The 12,998-nt window shown below is 53.5% G+C and overlaps 1 protein-coding gene across 2 annotated transcripts in view; it reads left to right on the forward strand.

The window, feature by feature from the left end:
* The first annotated feature begins 447 nt into the window (after window positions 1-447).
* TRMT44 (tRNA methyltransferase 44 homolog) overlaps window positions 448-12,998 on the forward strand; it is a 30,157-nt gene continuing 17,606 nt past the window's right edge. For both annotated transcript variants that reach the window (XM_058723202.1, XM_058723203.1), the window contains exons 1-5: window positions 448-1,075; window positions 1,882-1,996; window positions 9,378-9,597; window positions 11,088-11,156; window positions 11,962-12,069. In XM_058723202.1, the coding sequence (XP_058579185.1) occupies window positions 487-1,075; window positions 1,882-1,996; window positions 9,378-9,597; window positions 11,088-11,156; window positions 11,962-12,069 (1,101 nt within the window). In that variant the 5' untranslated portion in view covers window positions 448-486. The remainder of the gene's footprint in view (window positions 1,076-1,881; window positions 1,997-9,377; window positions 9,598-11,087; window positions 11,157-11,961; window positions 12,070-12,998) is intronic.

The following is a 12,998-nucleotide window of genomic DNA, read 5'->3' on the forward strand; positions in this document are numbered from 1 at the left end:
AGCACACGGTCCAAGACTAAAAGGGAAGGCGTGAACGGCTGTGTCCACGAGGTTCCATGCCTCCTTTTAGGTCTCACTGAATTCCACAGGAACGGGTACGTGCTCGTGTCTCCGACAAATCACCCGCTTTGGGTCAGGGTTCCCTTCTTCTGGATTCCCACAGACACTCTTCAGCGAAGGGCAAAAGTACCAACAAGAGGGACGAAAGCACACAGAGGACGAGGGCTATCTGGGGCTTCTGGTAACGGCACAGACTCTGCAGGCTCTGCTGGAGATGTGGGCGGGCCCGGGTCCTCCCGGGGACACGCGGGCGACACTGGAGGACCGGCCGTCCCCAGCAGGCCCAGGACAGGAGCCCTGCAAGAGGCGCGTGGCCGCGCGCTAGCCCCTGCGCGCTCCCGGCTCCCCGCCCCGTGACGTCACAGGCCGCGCCGCCGGGTGCGTCATCGCGGCGCGCCGCCGCCGGGAGCTCGGCGCGGTTGGACTATGGCTGAGGTGGGCCGGGCGGCGGTGCGCGACCCTGGGGAGCTGCTCCCGGGGGGCTTCTGGGAGGCGGTGGCCGTGTGGCTGGAGAAGCCGCAGGTGGCCAACAAGCGGCTGTGTGGCGTCCGCCTGGAGGCCCGGCGGAGGGCCGCCCTGCCCCGGGTGTCGCCCCGCGGCCGCAGGCCCAACGCGGGCCCCGAGCAGGAGGAGCCGGGAGCGGCCGGACGGGGTCCGCGTCCCCCCGAGGGGGGCCCGGGTCGCGGGCCCGAGGAGTCCCGGCACCGGCGCCAGCAAGGGGAGGGCCCCGGGGAAGCAGCCGCGGCGCCCCTGCTCGTAGAGGGCCCCGGGCAGCCCGACAAGGCAGGAGCCGGGGAGGGCGATTTCTCCGCCTGGGATCTGGATTCTCTGTGGGACGATTTCTCCCGAAGCCTCGCCGGCGGCAGCCACGAGTTGCTGGCCTTCCTCACCGGGGCCCGTGCGGGATCGCAGCCAGAGGCGCCGAGCGAGCTCGACGTGGTTCTCAGAACCGTCATCCCGAAAACAAGCCCGCTTTGCCCGCTTGCTGCTCCGAGGAGAGAAGTTGTCGTGCAAGGTAGGAGTGTTTCCGGTAGCGAGAGGTGCCCGAGGTCAAGGCGGACGCCAGTTAAAGCGGCAAGGAGAGCTACAGATTTTAATTACAAATATATTATTGCAGTAGGGAGAGGTGTCGGGCCTGAACTGAGCTCCACCTGCATTTGTGCAGAGTTGACCTGCGTTTGAAAGGGAGAGGGAGGGAGTAGGGAGGTGGTGGGGGGCTCCGCAGAGTGAGAGAAGTGACAATTAAGGAAAGACAGAGGATTGGGGTGAGTCCGTGCCCCTGAGGCCTTCAGATGTGGACTTCAGCGTTACCAGATCGGCTTCGCTGCAGGGGAGAGGCAGGGCTCCTCTACAAGGAGGGCCGGGTTTTTTGTTTTTTTAAGTTTATTTTTGAGAGAGAGAGCACAACAGGGGGAGGGGGAGAGAGAGAGAGAGAGAGAGAGAGGGAGGCACAGAATCCGAAGCAGGCTCCAGGCTCCGAGCTGTCAGCACAGAGCCCGACGCGGGGCTCGAACTCACGGATTGTGAGATCATGACCTGAGCTGAAGTCGGAGGCTCAACCGACTGAGCCCCCCCAGGCGCCCCAGGACTGCCGGATTTAGGACTGCTTTCTCCCTTGTGCGCCCGGCACCGTGCAGGCTCGGGATGCAGCAGTGGATGGGACATATGAGCATGTCTGACCTCCTGGGCGTTATGGTAAATAGAGCGAGGAAAAGCCATGGGAGAGCAGAAGCCTGCTGATTTATTACTGTTTTTATTGACGCTTCTGCTAAAATGCTGACAAACTGTTTAATTGATTATCCCTGTGTCCCGCTCCCCCAGATGTCCTCAACGGAACTGTAACATTTTTACCTTTGGAGGAAGATGACAAAGGGAACGTAAAGGTTGACACAAACAACGTGTATCAAATCCGGCTCAGTGGGAGCAAAGAAGAATGGTAAGAACTGAGCAGTGGCTTCCTCCTCTGGCGCTTTGTTTCCAGGCGGGTGTTTGAGCAGCTGCAAGATTCAGGCCCCGCAAGAACTGAAGGGGCAGCTCAGGTGTGAGAACCTTCCTGGGAGGCTTTGTTCCTCGTTGGCCCCTGTGTGGGGGTGGGGCGGTCACCGCCTGGCCTGAGTCTGTGTTCTTCGTGTTCCGTGAAGCCTTGAGAACTAGTAGCAACCGGTTTTAGCGTCCAAGTCAAAGAATTGCAAATCCTTTCATTTTATTTCTTGCAACTTGGTAACTTGAGTGAGTGTAAGCTTCCTTTTTTCCTTCCTGCTGAGGCTCCCCCATGGTTTGGATGGAGTGGGTACCCAGTGGTGCTTCTCACACAAGTGGTACTTGAGTAGGACCCCCTAGTTCCGTGTGGCATTTGGGCCTGTCCAGCAAGTGTGAAATCTGGTTGACTTCTGTTTGGTGTTTTTTTTGTTTTTTTTTTTTAATTTAAATTTTTTTTTTTGTTTGTTTTTTAACGTTTATTTATTTTTGAGACAGAGAGAGACACAGCATGAACGGGGGAAGGGCAGAGAGAGAGGGAGACACAGAATCGGAAGCAGGCTCCAGGCTCTGAGCCATCAGCCCAGAGCCCGACGCGGGGCTCGAACTCATGGACCGCGAGATCGTGACCTGAGCTGAAGTCGGACGCCCAACCGACTGAGCCACCCAGGCGCCCCCTGTTTGGTGTTTTTTAAATGACCGAGTCAGAAGGAGGGTAAATTCACTTACCGCTCTGCCGCTGATGTTTTCCTGAGAGCCACATCTGGAGGGTACAGATACTTTCCAGAACAGCCTTGAGGATTGTGTCTGTTTCGTCAGACGGGGCTTTGCACATGGCTTTGTAGAAAGGAGAGGAGTACAGTGGGAAGCCTGGTTTTGCAGTCAGAAAGGTCAGAAAGGGCTGGGTTTCCCCATTAGCAGTGTGGCCTTGGGTATGTCGCCTCTGTGGCTCCCAGTTTTCCCGTCTGTGAAATGGATTTAATAATTCTTGAACCTCTGAGGAGGGGCCTAGGCTTCCTGGGGACCTGTTGCAGGCAGAGAAGCTTGCTGGGAATTCTTAGGACCTGGGTGAAGCCTCTTTGTTTTTGTTTTTTGTTTTTATATTAAATATAATTTATTAAATTGGTTTCCATACAACCCCCAGTGCTCATCCCAACAGGTGGCCTCCTCAATGCCCATCACCCACTTTCCCCTCTCCCCCACCCCCCATCATCCCTCAGTTTGTTCTCAGTATTTAGGAGTCTCTTACGGTTTGCCTCCCTCCCTCTCTAACTTTTTGTTCCCCCCTTCCCCTCCTCCATGGTCTTCTCTTAAGTTTTTCAAGATCCACATATGAGTGAAAACATATGGTATCTTTCTCTGCCTGACTTATTTCACTCAGCATAATACTCTCCAGTTCCATCCACGTTGCTGCAAATGGCACGATTTCATTCTTTCTCATTGCCAAGTAGTATTCCATTGTATACATAAACCACATCTTCTTTATCCATTCGTCAGCTGATGGACATTTAGGCTCTTTCCATAATTTGGCTATTGTTGAAAGTGCTGCTATAAACATTGGGGTACAAGTGCCCCTGTGTATCAGCACTCCTGTATCCCTTGGGTAAATTCCTAGCAGTGCTGTTGCTGGGTCATAGGGTAGGTCTATTTTTAATTTTTCATTTTCATTTGTTTCCATATATTTTTTAACTTCTTCTCTAATTGCCTGGTTGACCCATTCATTCTTTTGTAGGGTGTTCTTTAACCTCCATGCTTTTGGAGTTTTCCAGACTTTTTCCTGTGGTTGATTTCAAGCTTCATAGCATTGTGGTCCGAAAGTATGCATGGTATGATCTCAATTCTTGTATACTTATGAAGGGCTGTTTTGTGACTCAGTATGTGATCTATCTTGGAGAAGGTTCCATGTGCACTCGAGAAGAAAGTATATTCTGTTGCTTTGGGATGTAGAGTTCTAAATACATCTGATCCAATATATCATTCAGGGCCCTTGTTTCTTTATCGACCGTGTGTCTAGATGATCTATCCATTGTTGTAAGTGGGGTATTAAAGTCCCCTACAATTGGGGCGCCTGGGTGGCTCAGTCGGTTAAGCGGCCGACTTCGGCTCAGGTCATGATCTCGCGGTCCGTGAGTCTGAGCTCCATGTCGGGCTCTGTGCTGACAGCTCAGAGCCTGGAGCCTGTTTCAGATTCTGTGTCTCCCTCTTTCTGACCCTCCCCCATTCATGCTTTGTCTCTCTCTGTCTCAAAAATAAAAAATAAACGTTAAAAAAAAAAAAATTAAAGTCCCCTACAGTTACCACATTCTTATCAATAAGGTTGCTTATGTTTGTGATTAATTGTTTTATGTATTTGGGGGCTCCCGTATCTGGCGCATAGACATTTATAATTGTTAGCTCTTCCTGATGGATAGACCCTGTAATAATTATATAATGCCCTTCTTCATCTCTTGTTACAGTCTTTAATTTTTTTTTTTTTTTCTAATGTCTATTTATTTTTGAGACAGAGAGAGACACAGCATGAGCAGGAAAGGGGCAGAGAGAGAGAGGGAGACACAGAATGTGAAGCAGGCTCCAGGCTCTGAGCTGTCAGCACTAGAGCCCGACGCGGGGCTCGAACTCAAGAACCGTGAGATCGTGACCTGAGCCGAAGTCGGGCACTTAACCGACTGAGCCACCCAGGCGCCCCTCTTGTTACAGTCTTTAAAGTCTAGTTTGTCTGATATAAGTATGGCTTCTCCACCTTTCTTTTGACTTCCAATAGCATGATAGATAGTTCTCCATCCCCTCACTTTCAATCTGAAGGTGTCCTCAGGTCTAAAATGAGTCTCTTGTAGACGGCAAATAGATGGGTCTTTTTTAAAAAATCCATTTTGATACCCTATGTCTTTTGATTGGAGCATTTAGTGCATTTACATTCAGTGTTGTTATAGAAAGATATGGGTTTAGAGTCATTGTGATGTCTGTAGGTTTCCTGCTTGTAGTGATGTCTCTGGTCCTTTGTGGTCCTTGCAACATTTCACTCACAGAATCCCCCTTAGGATCTCTTGTAGGGCTGGTTTAGTGGCGATGAATTCCTTCAGTTTTTGTTTGTTTGGGAAGACCTTTCTCTCTCCTTCTATTCTGAATGACAGACTTGCTGGATAAAGGATTCTCGGCTGCACAGTTTTCCTGTTCACCACATTGAAGATTTCCTGCCATTCCTTTCTGGCCTGCCAAGTTTCAGTAGACAGGTCTGCCACTAGTCTTATCGGTCTCCCTTTATAAGTTAGAGCGTGTTTATCCCTAGCTGCTTTCAGAATTTTCTCCTTATCCTTGTATTTTGCCAGTTTCACTATGATATGTTGTGTAGAAGATCCATTCAAGTTACGTCTGAAGGGAGTTCTCTGTGCCTCTTGGATTTCAATGCCTTTTTCCTTCCCCAGATCAGGGAAGTTCTCAGCTATGATTTGTTCAAGTACACCTTCAGCCCCTTTTTCTCTGTGTTCTTCTTCTGGAATTCCTATGATAATGGATGTTGTTCCATTTGATTGAATCACTTAGTTCTCTAATTCTCCCCCTCGTAATCCTGGATTTTTTCATCTTTTTCTCGGCTTCCTCTTTTTCCATAGTTTTATCTTCTAATTCCCCTATTCTACCCTCTGTCTCTTCAGTCCACGCTGTGGCTGCCTCCATTCTATTTTGCACCTCATTTATGGCATTTTTTAATCCATCGGGAGTATTTTTTAGTCCCTTGATCTCTGTAGCAATAGATTCTCTGCTGTCCTCTATGCTTTTTTCAAGCCCAGCAATTAATTTTATGATTATTATTCTAAATTCTTGTTCAGTTATATTGCTTAAGTCTGTTTTGATCAATTCGTTAGCTATCACTTCTTCCTGGAGTTTCTCTTGAGGAGAATTCTTCCGTTTCATCGTTTCGGCTACTTTTCTGTCCCTTTTGCCTTTTAAAAGCTTGTTGTGTGCTCTGCCCGTGCCGGCACTGCTGTATGAAAGGAGGGTCCCACGCCGTCCGGGGCCTGGCCCTTCAGGAGATTGTTACTTGCTCTCTGTTGTTGTGACCTTGGTTATTTTATTTCCTACTCTTAGTGATGGTTTGGACCCTCCACCAGGTGTGCTTTGATTCGTTCCTTGGAGTAGCCCTGGAAAGGAGAACAGACAGACAGGAGACGAAAACACGCACACGCACACACAACAAACAAGTAAACAAAAACAAAAAACAAACTAAAAACAATCCAAAAGCAGAAAACCAGAAACACCGACCACAAGTAAAGAACAGGGTGGAGGTGCTGACGGAAGAGAACAGACAGAGAGAGAAGTGACAGGAGTGGGGGGGGGGGGTGGATAAACATTGACCAGGCAGAGACTAAAAGGCTTAGTCCAGGGAGAGAGAGAGAGAGAGGAAAATAAGGAAGGAGGCGGGGAAAAAGAAAGGAAGATACAGTTACCCAGACAGAGAAACTATACGGCTTGATTATTCCAGAGAGAGAAAGGAGCGTAAAGAAGGAGGCGTGGAACATGTGTCAAGAGAATGCGCTAAATTTGTCTGTTTAGACAGACCAATAACCAGAGTAACCAGCCTGGGGGAGGGAAGAGATGAGGAGGAGAAATGGGGGGGTGGGCAAGAATATATCTCCAAATCCAGAAGTGACCTAGAGTTAATCCAGGCAACGCTGCATCGCTGGGCTGGGGGAACCGTCCGCAGGGTCTGTCCAGCTCCGGGAGATACGCGGTCACCCAGTGCGGAGGGGCGTGGTTTGGTGTAGGCTGGTCCCGCCTTCACCGTGGGCCCCAGGACTGATCCCTGAGGCCCCGCCGTGGTGGTGGTTGGGGGGTGGGGGGGGGCGGGGGACGGCGATCCCCCAGTCTCTTCTCCGCGGACCCGGTAGACCCCGTTTGAGTCGTCCTCACTGTGCCACGGGCACAGATGGGGCGGTCCTTCTCGCTCCGCCAACTCCCCTGACCCTGCGCTTGGCTAGGATTCAGAGTCCCGCTCCGTGTGCTCTGGTGCTGGGGAAGCGCCTCTCCATGCGGCCTGATACGTGGTCCCGGCTGGCCGTGTCTGTGCCCCCGCGCTTCAGGGAGGACCGCCTACTACTGTGGACCTCGCTACCAGCCTCCCCACCGAACCCCGGGGGCGGCGGACGCGGGCGGGCTTTGTCTTTTCCCACAGCGCTCCAGGGAGGGGGCCCGCTTTCTCCTACTGCGGACCGCGCCCCTGACCGACCCCGAACCCGGCCGGCTCCCCTCCTCCCCAGGTGCGTGAACAGGGAGCCGGCCCCAGTCCGATGAAAGCCCCGCGGTTAGAGATGGGACCCCTCTGAGTCCCGGCCCGAGGTTTCTCTCTTGTCCAGATACAGCCCTACGCTTCCCCGGCCGTTCTGTCTCTTCCCTTTGTCCCTCGGAAGAAGGGGATCCCTCCTCTCCGTGCCTACACGGCCCGTTTTGTCTCCCCCAGTTCACAGTCACCCACTTGCGGTCTCTCAAGTTTCCCCATTTTCTTCCCGGTAGTTTCAGTCTCTTTTCCTGCCAGACTCTTGGGGTTCAAAGCCCTTTGGCTTCAGCACTTCTTTGTTTGAGAGACACAGGAAGTGTGGATCTCCTTACTCCTCCGCCACGTCGGCCCCCCTCCTCAAGGACCACGGGTGAAACCTCTTTGAATTTTCTAGAGACTGCCCGAGGGACCTGGCCCCGGGCCCTTGCCTCAGCGAGCGCAGGCGCCTCGGGGAAAGCCATGTCTCCCGTGGCGGTCGCCCGGGGTGCCGGTGGCAGAGCTGTTAGGTGAGCACCGAAGGCTCCTGCTCGGGTCTGTTGTGAGGGCGCCCGGCGGGGCCCGGCCCTGGCAGTGCCCAGTGCAGGTGACGCGTCGTGGTCACGTTCTGGGCTGACGTCCCGAGGACTCGGACTCGGCTGCCCGCTCCCCACCTTTCCAGGTGGGCATTTCCTGTCCTTGCCCCACCGGGCAGCCGTCCCTCCCCTCCCCTTGGGCACCGGGACCAGACACCGAGCGTCAGTTAAGTGGGAGTTGGTGGGCCGCCGCACGTGCTCCCCACCGGCACCTTCCGTCGCGGCAGTGTTGGCGCGTGCCCGCCGCGTGCTCAGCACTGGATAGAGCGGTGAGCGGGTCTCGCGGGCGACACGTCCGCACGCTCTGCCACCAGGTAGCGCCGAGTGCCGCGAAGTACCATAAAACAGGTGAGGGTCCCCGCCTTCCCCAACGAGGGGACGTGGGAACGGTGTCGTATCCGGTCCACGCAGGGTGCGTGGGGAATGCCTCCGGGGAGGGGACGTCGTACGCGAGGCCTGAGTGGATGAGGGAGTGGCCGTGGACACTCTGGGGACACCCAGGGAAAGAGCACGAGGCCCAGGGAAGAGCAGGGAAGGGCCCGACAAGGTGGGCGGGCCCCGGCAGGAGAGCTTCCAAGGTGAAGGGAGTGGAAAAGGGTTGCAGCCCGAGGCCTGCCCAGGCTCTCGCCGCATCGTGACCTCGCGGGGGTGCATCTGTTGTGGAGAATCGGGGCCTGCTACTTAGGAATGACTTGTGTCCCTCCGACGCACACGCTGGCAAAAAGCCCGCAGGTCCCTGCTCCCTCTGGGGCAGCTGGCCGCTTGCCCTTGTCCCCTCGCGCCCTCGCCAGCCCTGCCCCTCTCATCCGGCTGCCTGTGCTTCTGCTTACCGTCAGGGGCCCCTTCTCTCTCTGCCTGACCAGCTCCGTGCTGCCCTCCCCTTTGTTGTGCCGCCAGCGTTGGGCCCTCAGAGGGGTATTGTGAGCTTCTGCTCGTGTGTTCCCGCAGACGGTGAGGGCCTGCTGTGCGGCCTGTGTGCCGTGGGTCCCCGCACCCGGAGCTGCGGGCTGGCCTGGGCCCCGAGACACGCGGAGACGGTGAACCTGTGAGCTGCCCGGGGCTGTGCCTGTGCTTAGCTTTGCGACTGAGCACTCAGCTCTTCGGCCAGTGAGTTTTAGCGACCGGCGTGCTCGCGTTTGAGTTGCCCTTGTGAAAAGGTGGAAGATGAGAATGGGAGGAGAATCCTTGGACGTTGGGAAGCTGGCTAGTCAGTGTGTGAGGCAGACGGTAAGAGGGGCTTTGTTATTGGTCGTCGATCCTTGTGATGGGACTCGTGGGATGGGCAAAGGCATCTTTAACCTTGGTGGCAGGAGAAGTCTTCCTGCTTTTAAAACGTGCGTTTTTCTCCATTGGGTGAAAGTTCTGCAACTCGTTCCAGATTTTTGGGTTTCAGGTCCAATCGTTGTGTTAACATGCCCTCTACTCTTGGGGTAAACGGTTAACTTACAAATAGGACTTGAAACCAGCCCTGCTTATTCATGTTTCTCTTATTTTTAAAGGTTCATATCTATTTTAATTTTCTGTCCAGAAAGATGGCATTCAGACGGAACTGTTTATCCCAAACCCGCCTGGCTGGGGGAAGAGCTGCTGGCCAGGCTGGCCAGGTGGTCTGTGGGGAGCAAGAAAAGTGGGTTTAAAAGCACCCTGTCCCTCATTTCCATCATCGAATACAGCAAGACTTACCAGGCGCTTAAGGAGAAGCATAAAGACATGGTCAAGGTAACTCTGGGGAAAACGTTTGTGACTCCCTTGTTCCGATGGGTGACAGTGACCAGACAACAGGTCAGGCGGGTCAAGTCGTTTCTCCCGTAGACCTTCCAGTTTATCCCGACGCAGACATCACGGCGGAACATCCCCACTTACGGGCCCCCACTGCGGGCGGGCTGTACTTCGACATTTGCATGGATGCGAACCACAAAAATATTGACAGATGTGTTACGGAGAGGGATCTTTTCTTTTGCGCTTTGCAAATTTTTTTCCAAGCGAATAAAGGGGAATATTTAATTGAAACTATACTTCAAGATTAGTTACTAAATTGCCACATTTCCTTAGGACGTACTCAAGGATGTTTAAGGAGAATACATAAAAACTTAAAGCACGAAAGCGTATATTTTCCGAAAGGAGATACATTTCAGATCACGTCTGTCACTGCATATTGAAGACATAAAAAGAAGGTAGCAGCAGACGCCCGTGTTCACACCCAGAGGAAGAAATAAAGCGTCACTAATGGGGCTGAACTTCTCTTGTGCCCTTGCCTGGGTCCGGCCCTGTTCCTGGAAGGAACCACGACCTGTCCTTTCCACGTGTGGTTTTTTCTCAGTTACCTGTGGTCGTGTAACAGGGTGCCCCAAAGGTCACAGGCTGGAGGCAGTGACCCTTCATTAGGGCACCTGGCCGACCTGAGCTGGGGACCCTCCTCTTCCAGATGCTGGTCTGTGAGGCCTTCATTATCTTACTAACTGTTCAGTTCTTTCAAGAAAGGACCTTCTGTTATTCCCGCCTTTGAAATTGTCCTGAGTCACACAGACCGCCCTGCCTAATCCCCCATGCCTAGAAACAGAATCCAGAACAGGACAGAATGTGTAACCTTGTCGTCGGCGTTTCCTCTTCTGCCAGATGTCCTCTGCACGTTGCTAGTTTCGACGATGGGGTGTCACGCTTGTGCAGCTGGTGTTGCACAGCTTAGAGAGCACCTGACCGTTGTCGTGTGTGGCGGCTGAGGTTTTCCCCTCAGGCTTTGTCCCTGCTTTACAGATAGGGAGATGGGGACCAGCTGACAGCCAGTCACCAACAGACTAGAGGGCTAGAGCTCTCACCTCCTGACCCTTTCGCTCTCCTCGCCCGGCCGGCGCCTTGCTCATTTTCCTCATCTACATAAACGTCAGGGAAGGCATGGCCGAGAGCTTTCCCCTGATGTCCTGTGGTCTCATCTGACTGTCTTACGTGTGTTGTCCTTGTTGGAAAATCCTGCCTTGGACAGCATTGCCCCTGACGGGTCCTGTGATGCATCCAGGGTACAAGTTTTATGTGTCTTGATGCGGATCTCTTACTGCAGCAGAGTGATCCTAAGTGTCTGCTTTGCAATGAGCTTATTTTTTTAAGTTTTACAGCCTGATGAGTTTGACTTGTGCCTTATGGGGATACTTAAGTATAGCAAGATGGCTAGGTGCTGGGAGAACAATTTACGTATGCTCTTGCCGATTTCTCAGGTGTGGCCTGAAGTTACTGATCCTGAAAAGTTTGTGTATGAAGATGTGGCTATTGCTGCCTACCTGCTGGTAAGGACCGCTGTCGTCATCTAAGCTCCTGTGGGGCGGGGCAAGGTTGCCACTGGCAGAAGCTGTCAGCGGGGAAGAGCACGTACCGAAGGGAACAGCACCTGTCGAATTCCCTACCTTGGGGCGTGTCTGGTTCTGCTTGCCAGGTTGGTAACAGGTGCAGCGGTCGGATTTTGCGTGAGTGTGGAATGAGTCTGAGTCGTGGGAAGCCGAGCCGTGGGGACTCCAGCTTAGCAGGTGCCTGCTTGATTCACCGTCGCCGTGGACACGCTGGGTGGCCCTCGCTGCTGGCGGGGCCCACGTGATAGGCACTTGCCTTCCAGTCCTGAATCTTCCCTTAGCTAGCTCACCAGCTCCAAAATGTGCCCTCTGACTTGATGGTCTTGATTTTAGACTAGATAATTTCCAGTTTCCTTTCCTCTGTGATTCTCATCGCCCGTTTAGAAACGGCATATCTTGCTTTGATTATCAAAGTAGATAGTCTTGAAGAACATAGAGAAAGCATGAGGACACCAACAAACAATAATCTGTAAAGCTCTTGCCCAGAGATGACCACTTTCCTGTGGACTCTTGATGGAAGAAGAAAGCTTCGATGCCCCCACAGCATCAGGCAAGAGCAGGGCCCGACACCCCTTCCGCTCCCTCCGCTCCCCTGTCCGACACGCGCACAGAAGCCCAGGGCCACAGACGAGGCCTCTCTACCTGTTTTGGAAGCGTGATTTGTAATCCCACGTGGGGTTTGTGTCTGAATGATTCTTGGAAGAAGTGAATCAGGAACTGATTCTTTTTTTTTTTTTTTAATTAGATTCTGTGGGAAGAAGAGAGAGCTGAGCTGGGCCTGACAGCCAAGCAGTCCTTTGTTGACCTAGGCTGCGGAAATGGTCTCCTGGTTCACATCCTGAGCGCTGAGGGGGTAAAGTGCGCTTCTCTGGCCATTTTGGCTCCTTTTCTAAAGTGTCTTCCGGTCCAGCACAAGGGCCCTTGAGCTCTTTCTCTGCCGGTACGAGCCGCATCCAGAGTCCGCCTGGCTGTCAGACTCGTGACTGAGGAGAGCCGGCGGCCCTCGCGCCACGTAGAACAGGGCTCGCGGGCGCGCCTGTAGAACGACAGAGCCCGCAGCACGGCGGTTTCTGCTGTCAGGTGCCTCTTCGGGACACTGGAAGGGAGTGGAAGGGAGTCAAGGCAGTGGAAGGGAGTGGAAGGCAAGGTGGACTCTGCCCTCCAGAAGCTTGAGTCCAGCTCGGAGGACAGTTTTTACACTGTGATGTAACACTGCCATACCGAGTCTTGCACCATTTTCTGGACCCGTGAAGTAAAGGCAGGAAGTGCTTAGAGCAGCCCCCGCCTCCGGGAGCGGTTCCGCGTAAGTGCGAGCCACGACCCGCCCAGGCCGGTGCTTCCAGCTGGCGTCAGCCTTCCTGTGGAGTCGCCGAGCGGAGTCGCCTTAGCTTGGCAGCTTCACACTTCGTCACGGGGACCACGGCTGATTTGTTTTTTTTTTTAATGTTTATTTTTGAGAGAGAGACAGAAAGTGTGAGTGGGGCAGGGGCAGAGAGAGGGTGACACAGAATCCGAAGCAGGCTCCAGGCTCTGAGCTGTCCGCACAGAGCCCGACGCGGGGCTCGAACCTAAACTGTGAGATCATGACCTGAGCCCAAGTCGGACGTTCAACCGACTGAGCCCCCCAGGCGCCCCGCCCCGTGAGCTGATTGAGCTGATTTCTTCTGAGGGTAGCATTGTTTCCTGTCTCAGAGACGTTCTGTCCACAACTGTAGGAGCTTAAAACGGGGCTGTTACAATGTACTTTTAATTGCCCTATAAAAAAAACAAGGTCGTGGCGCC

This window comes from Neofelis nebulosa, chromosome 3, assembly GCF_028018385.1.
Source record: "Neofelis nebulosa isolate mNeoNeb1 chromosome 3, mNeoNeb1.pri, whole genome shotgun sequence".
Taxonomy (NCBI): Eukaryota; Metazoa; Chordata; class Mammalia; order Carnivora; family Felidae; genus Neofelis; species Neofelis nebulosa.